The 8,045-nt window shown below is 45.9% G+C and overlaps 1 protein-coding gene across 1 annotated transcript; it reads left to right on the top strand.

The window, feature by feature from the left end:
- Positions 1-2,497: 2,497 nt before the first annotated feature.
- Positions 2,498-4,625, top strand: LOC113092421 (fibroin heavy chain-like; the record flags this gene model as incomplete). The annotated part of the gene is made up of 5 exons (XM_026258013.1): positions 2,498-2,754; positions 2,964-3,095; positions 3,364-3,507; positions 3,604-3,735; positions 3,898-4,625. Coding segments are annotated over exons 1-5 (1,230 nt in total), but the record flags the coding sequence as incomplete, so codon positions are not given.
- Positions 4,626-8,045: the final 3,420 nt, after the last annotated feature.

Genomic DNA, 8,045 nt, shown 5'->3' with positions numbered 1-8,045 from the left:
GCATTCAGAAACCGCAAGACGACTCAAACACTGAAAGAAACCTAAATGCCTTTTTCATCTGAAGAGTCCAACATGAAGCACACAGAGGCTTGCTGTAGATGTTGTGTTGAAGAGGTGTTAAAGGGGATTTTTCTTTTTACTTCTGCAAAACTACGATTGGAATGAATAATGGACTTCTGTTAGCGAATTGCACTGAGAAATATATGATCCTGTGACAGACGGTCAACAACAAAAAAATATCCACCATTTTGATTAGTTTGATTTGCGTCACGCGGGTTCCACCTACTGGTCAAAACGGTGTAATGCAACAATCCTAACGAGACCTTTAACAAAACAGCAAGTATTTTCATAACACTGTAATGTTTTCAGTATAATTTAAACATCACATGAAACATTAGGGTCTTTGCTATTCAGACCATTTACTTTTATGAAATATTGCAGTTCGTTCTTCTTTTCAGTTATCTGGTTATGAATTACAAGTTAATCAGTCCTGTGCTGCGGGTCAATGTTTAATGGTCGTTAGGTTGTGCTACAGACACATCAGTGCCTCACACAGGTTTAGTAAAGATAAACAACTCAATAAAACACATCTGACTGAGAGAGCGTTTGTGTGTGTGTGTACTCTGGAAGGAGTGAAACTTATTTACATTTGACCTGTTAGCCAGCACCCCCCATTATGGGACTCACAGCTGAAAGTGCTCTACCAAATTTATAATTGTAACAGTTTCCTACTTCTGTGTGTTACAAACATAATTTTGGTGTCTTTAGAAAGAAGACCATTTGGGCTTTACTTTTTATCAACCAGATTTGATAATGCTCAAAAGTTATAGACACTGAAGTGCCTTGAATTTTTTTTACCACACTTAAATATTTTTTTATTTGATATAAAAATACATGAAATGAGTCCTGGAGCAATCTAGAAAAGTAATGGGTTGAAAGCCACATGTCTCATGAGTTTCTATTTCAAATCTGAATAAAATATAATCAAAAATGAGACTCCTGCTAATATTTTTCTGAGACTATGTCTACACCCCCATCACCCCCCTCACCCCCCAAATATAAGAAAATATATATTTCCCAATAGTATTGAAGGCTTCTACAAACTATTTAGTCAGTAAACATACCACATCATGTTTTTTTTTTTCATTTATAAAACGCTAGACAGAAACTTAGACGTCATATAAATGATTTATTTGCGCACTAGAAAAATACAATAAGAATAATTTGAGTAAGAAAAATAAGAATAATAAGAAAAAAAAGATTTAACTTTGCCAATTACAGAACATCCTGAGATTGCTAGAAATGCAGCATTAACAATGAATCACGATGCAAATAAGTGCTGATGTGCTGATGGCCACTTATACAGATGGTAATAACACAAATGTGCCAAAGTAAATAATCCACTCCCTCTATTCATATAGACGCGTTCACTTTGATAGCCGTGATCATACAGTAATAGCGAGCTGATTTGGGCTGATTTGCACTCAAACAGATGGTAATCATTCAGATACATTCACATTCAACATAAAACACACTCTCACATATATAAAAACTGTTGAAAAATGAAACAAACATAGAAAAAGGTGATCGCTATAAGTTCCGCCTCCATCAGCTGACAGGTGCGTCAGAGCGCGTCACTAGGGAGCGCCAAATTCAAATAAACTATCTTTTGCCTATTTTTCATTCATTCTTTTTTCCGGTGGATTGTCTCATTCTGTTTGTGACACTGTACGCTGAAAAACCATGCCGTGTTTTTACTAACAAGATGCAGTTTCCGACACGTGAGTAATTCCATAATGGACACAAACAGTTCTGTCGCTGAAGAAGTGAAACGTAAACATAGGAATTATGATCCATATTACAACGTTATTGCTTCGTTGGACTAAACGTGCTTCATGAGATGTCGTTCAATGGACCCTTACCTTTCTAACTAAACCGGGATTTACAGCTGTGGATGTGTTTATGACTCGTTATTACGACGGATCTGGTATGTACAGCGTTTCCATTGCTCATGTTTGTATGTGTACTGCTTACACAAATGAAGCAAATACAGTCTTTATAAGCTTTCCATTGAAAAACAGCGATCTGTCGTCGATGCTTGAGGTTTAGATCTTTATAATGATACATAGTTTGTACTATTCATAAACACTGACACGTGCGAGTTGAGAGGCTTTGAGATCGAGGGCGAGGTGCAGGCTAAGAGGTTAAAGAACTAACATCATATTCATAACAGTTACAGCTGCTTTTAACATCTGTCCCCGTTTAGAGAATTTGGAGTAAGTATTAACACCGTGAACTTATTAATATATGTGTTGATATTTTTACGGTATCACAACATGACTGCTGTACCACCTGTAATCCTCTCGTAATTAGGCTACCTTAATTATTATGACATGGCTTGAATGCAGCATTCAGCTCATCCAACCCCAATCAAACACACCTGAACAAGCTAATTAAGGCCTTCCAGACTACTGGAAAGCTACAGGCAGGTGAGATTGATCAACGTTGGAATTGTTCTCCTTGGATATTTAAAAAACCCATTTTACACAGAGGTTGCTACTGCAGCAACACGTGTTGGTTTAGCTTTGTGTGCTTCTTCTGATGCACAAATTCAGGGGCCTTTTCCAGCAGAGTTTGTTGTGAGATCACAGGTCGGGAGGATGACCGCTCGAGTGGATTTCTCATTGATTGCTGCTTTGTGGTATCTTTTTGGATACTTGAGCATAACTCATGCTATTCAAAGACAAAACACAGGTGACAAGATCTGTTGACTTCATTACACAACCTGAAGAAAAGCAGAAACAAGTGGCTCAGTCTTTGAGAGTAATTAACAGTTTAGGAATGTGTAGGTTTTAAAAGTCTTGATCTGAACAGACATGTAGAATCTGTATTTAAAGCCCTGATTCACAAATGCTTAAGCCACACTCTCTGGCCTCTGAAAATGATCCTCTTCAATCCTCTAGTGGATGGTTTTTGTCCGGCGACGCTGACGTTCGTGCCGGCCCGTCGAGGATGTTCTTCTGATGAAGACTGCCCTGGAGGACACAAATGCTGTCGATTTGACTGTGGGCCTGTTTGTGTGCTGCCTGTTTTCAGTGAGTTTCAGTTAGTGGCTGCTAAGGGTCTTAAAACAAAACGCACAAGTAACACATTGAATTCAATGTTGGTTTGAAGCAGAAATTTTGCCTTGTTCTCGTCTGAAGTAGGTTTTAAATTCATCACTTAGGGTAGTTTAATGCACAGGATGACTTCACAAAAGAGGAATAATAGTAGTTTGCTGTTCATGCTTTGAGTGTGTCGTGCTGTATGTTGAAGTGGCTGACTATGTCCAACATCTAAAGCTGACCGTCTGTGTCCACGCAGTGAAGCCGGGTCAGTGTCCCCTACCAGAGATGATTCCACTGTGTGCTGAAAGCTGTTTCCATGATGGCCAGTGTCCTGCCACACAGAAGTGTTGCCCAACCACCGGTGGCTTTGCATGCAGTGAACCACGTGGTCAGGGAAGAGGTCAGATGAGTTGTCAGGGACATGGACCGGTTCATGGACCGGGTCAGGGCCAGGGTAGCGGTCTGGGTCAGGGACAGGGCCAGGGACAAGGACAAGGACAGGGAAGCGGCCAGGGACAAGGACAGGGAAGCGGACAGGGAAGCGGCCAGGGACAAGGACAGGGAAGCGGCCAGGGACAAGGACAGGGAAGCGGCCAGGGACAAGGACAGGGAAGCGGCCAGGGAAGCGGTCAGGGACAAGGCCAGGGTCAGGGACAAGGCCAGGGACAGGGAAGCGGTCAGGGACAAGGCCAGGGAAGCGGCCAGGGCCAGGGACAAGGCCAGGGACAAGGCCAGGGACAAGGCCAGGGACAAGGCCAGGGACAAGGCCAGGGACAAGGCCAGGGACAAGGCCAGGGAAGCGGTCAGGGACAAGGCCAGGGAAGCGGTCAGGGACAAGGCCAGGGAAGCGGCCAGGGTCAGGGACAGGGCCAGGGTCAGGGACAAGGCCAGGGTCAGGGACAGGGACAAGGCCAGGGAAGCGGACAGGGTCAGGGACAAGGCCAGGGTCAGGGACAGGGACAAGGCCAGGGAAGCGGACAGGGTCAGGGACAGGGACAAGGCCAGGGAAGCGGTCAGGGACAAGGCCAGGGTCAGGGACAAGGCCAGGGTCAGGGACAAGGCCAGGGTCAGGGACAGGGACAAGGCCAGGGAAGCGGACAGGGTCAGGGACAGGGACAAGGTCAGGGACAAGGCCAGGGACAGGGACAAGGCCAGGGAAGCGGACAGGGTCAGGGTCAGGGACAAGGCCAGGGTCAGGGACAGGGACAAGGCCAGGGAAGCGGACAGGGTCAGGGACAAGGCCAGGGAAGCGGACAGGGTCAGGGACAAGGTCAGGGACAAGGCCAGGGAAGCGGCCAGGGTCAGGGACAAGGCCAGGGAAGCGGCCAGGGTCAGGGACAAGGCCAGGGAAGCGGCCAGGGTCAGGGACAAGGCCAGGGAAGCGGCCAGGGTCAGGGACAAGGCCAGGGTCAGGGACAAGGCCAGGGTCAGGGACAAGGCCAGGGAAGCGGCCAGGGTCAGGGACAGGGACAAGGCCAGGGAAGCGGACAGGGTCAGGGACAGGGACAAGGCCAGGGACAGGGACAAGGCCAGGGAAGCGGACAGGGTCAGGGTCAGGGACAAGGACAGGGTCAGGGTCAGGGACAAGGCCAGGGTCAGGGACAGGGACAAGGCCAGGGAAGCGGACAGGGTCAGGGACAAGGCCAGGGAAGCGGACAGGGTCAGGGACAAGGTCAGGGACAAGGCCAGGGAAGCGGACAGGGTCAGGGACAAGGCCAGGGAAGCGGACAGGGTCAAGGACAAGGCCAGGGAAGCGGACAGGGTCAGGGACAAGGCCAGGGAAGCGGACAGGGTCAGGGACAAGGCCAGGGAAGCGGACAGGGTCAGGGACAAGGCCAGGGAAGCGGACAGGGTCAGGGACAAGGCCAGGGAAGCGGCCAGGGTCAGGGACAAGGCCAGGGTCAGGGACAAGGCCAGGGAAGCGGCCAGGGCCAGGGTCAGGGACAAGGCCAGGGACAGGGACAAGGCCAGGGCCAGGGCCAGGGACAAGGCCAGGGTCAGGGCCAGGGTCAGGGACAAGGCCAGGGTCAGGGCCAGGGTCAGGGACAAGGCCAGGGTCAGGGACAAGGCCAGGGAAGCGGACAGGGTCAGGGACAGGGCCAGGGAAGCGGCCAGGGTCAGGGACAGGGTCAGGGACAAGGCCAGGGTCAGGGACAAGGCCAGGGAAGCGGACAGGGTCAGGGACAGGGCCAGGGAAGCGGCCAGGGTCAGGGACAGGGACAGGGTCAGGGACAAGGCCAGGGTCAGGGACAAGGCCAGGGTCAGGGACAAGGTCAGGGACAAGGCCAGGGACAGGGACAAGGCCAGGGACAGGGACAGGGTCAGGGACAAGGCCAGGGTCAGGGACAGGGTCAGGGACAGGGTCAGGGACAAGGCCAGGGAAGCGGACAGGGTCAGGGACAAGGCCAGGGAAGCGGACAGGGTCAGGGACAAGGCCAGGGAAGCGGACAGGGTCAGGGACAAGGCCAGGGAAGCGGACAGGGTCAGGGACAAGGCCAGGGAAGCGGACAGGGTCAGGGACAGGGACAAGGCCAGGGAAGCGGTCAGGGTCAGGGACAGGGCCAGGGAAGCGGACAGGGTCAGGGTCAGGGACGGGGCCAGGGAAGCGGTCAGGGACAAGGACAGGGTCAGGGACGGGGCCAGGGAAACGGTCAGGGACAAGGTCAGGGATGGGGCCAGGGAAGCGGCCAGGGACAGGGAAGTGGACAGGGTCAGGGACAAGGACAGGGAAGCGGACAGGGTCAGGGACAAGGACAGGGAAGCGGACAGGGTCAGGGAAGTGGAAGAGGTCAGGGAAGAAGTCAAGAGAATGGTCAGGGATGTGGTCATTGAAGTGGACATGGGACTTTTGCTTAACTCTTACTGGAGATCTTTTCAATTCCGTGTTAATATTATGGCATGGTTTCCCTGTTTGCTCAAACTGTGTTTTGAAAACTTTTCGGTCTGCTCCACCTCAAATAAAGAATTGCTTGATTTGAAGAGTTGGTGTTGTTTATTATTATTTGGCGGTTTCTCACAGTGCTTTTAAGTTCCTCTCCTTGAGACCTGGGTAGGGTTGCACCAGCCATTCGTAAGTTCTTAAATTAGATCATTAAGACCGCAAGGCTTTAGTAACCACTAGCTACTTTGTAACTAAATCTACACATTTGGTTGCACCAGTTGTTCGTAAGGCAGGACGTAGTTTGTAAACTCGCTGCAGAGCAATGTGTAGTTACAGAGGTTTACCCTCATCCAAATGGAAACCTTTTACGTGAGCAGAACTGTTTAAATGCAATAGTTTAATTCTTAAATTTCTAATCACTCTTGTCACTCACATACTAACGGTCAGTGGTGGGCCGTAACGGAGTAGCTTTAATGTGTTACTGTACTTAAGTACATTTTTCAAGTATCTGTACTTTACTGGAGTAGTTTTATTTTGAGTAACTTTTACTTCACATTTCAAAGCATAAAACCGTACTTTTAACTTCACTACATTTCATAAAACATATCGTTACTCCCTGTAATATATCACGTGCTCCGACACGCAGAAGCGGTGTCTGATTCATCATGAACGAACTGAGTCTCTTCAAAATATACTTTTAAATCGGATCGCAAATCGCACCAAACAATTCGTTTATGTATTAGAATGATCCGATTGCAGCCTACTGTCTATGGATTGCAGCTGTTCGGGAGTCGACCACTCACTGATTCAAATGAACCGTTTAGTGCGAGTCTCCAGAAGTAAGAACCGGGAGATCTTGTGAGTGCGTGTGCGTCTGATGTTGCTAAAAGTAAGTTATTAATGTTGAAATTTAGGATTAATTATTGTAACTGAAAATCATATTTAGGTCAAAATTGTCAGTTGTTTGGGAACTAAATCCGCTGTAAAAAGTGATCTGTTTAAGCCCACTGAAATGCTCGAGTGCATACGATGCAGACACATCAATCAGCGTCTCTGTTTTAGGAAAAAAAAAAAAAAACCTTAAACTAACACAGATTAAATACAATAACTCGTGCATGTTCAAAATCCTAGCTGCCGTAATATTAACAGTTTTATTAAAATGCTACCATGTCCTATGTGACGTCTGTTTTTATATTGTTTATCAACAGTAATGTTATATTGTTTGGATTAACTAGATGAGTAGACAGACATGAATGTTTATTCATAACCGTACTGAAAATAAGTAAATATTGTTAGCTGATGCTAACTATCTAGCTAACAAGCTTGCTGGTGCTAACTTGAGGTAATTTTTATAAATAATGTCCAAATATTTTTATTCAACAACCTATATATACATATATATATAAACAACCTATATATATATATATATATATATATATATATATATATATATATATATATATAGGGAGAAAAGAAAGGATGTGTCGTTCAGAACATGGTAACTACAATAATTATCAAAGAGGGGAAGAGATGCACCCCGTTTGGCCAGGGGTGTTTTTACACCCCAGACAAGATTTGAGAAGGAAAAAATCATTATGAAAATATAATTATATTTTCCTTAAAATGTTCTTCCTAATTTCAGGCCTTATTATCATGTCATAACTGTGATGTTCTGTAAAACAACAAACTTTAAAATACTTTTTTCTTACTGGTGAAAATCAGATGGTCATCTCTGTTTTCTCTCAGGGACATCACAGTGTAAGCTTCACAGTGAACATTACTCTCAGCGTAGTCCATATCAACAACAAAAATATATCTTGACTCCATATAGTGGTTATTTGGGAAAAAATCCTAGATATTTTGAGCAGTAGGATTATTAAAAAAATATATGTTCTAATTTAAAATTTAATTAAGTAGCCTATATCAAATTGCAAACATCTATGTTTCAGTACTTTTTTACTTAAGTACATAAAAAATTGAGTACTTTTGTACTTTCACTTGAGTAAAATTGAAAAAGGAGTACTTTTACTTTTACTAGAGTAATATTTTACTATACG

This window comes from Carassius auratus, unplaced genomic scaffold (assembly GCF_003368295.1).
Source record: "Carassius auratus strain Wakin unplaced genomic scaffold, ASM336829v1 scaf_tig00214584, whole genome shotgun sequence".
Classification (NCBI taxonomy): domain Eukaryota; kingdom Metazoa; phylum Chordata; class Actinopteri; order Cypriniformes; family Cyprinidae; genus Carassius; species Carassius auratus.
The sequence above is the reverse complement of the archived record's forward strand: the minus strand, read 5'-3'. Positions and strand labels throughout refer to the sequence as shown.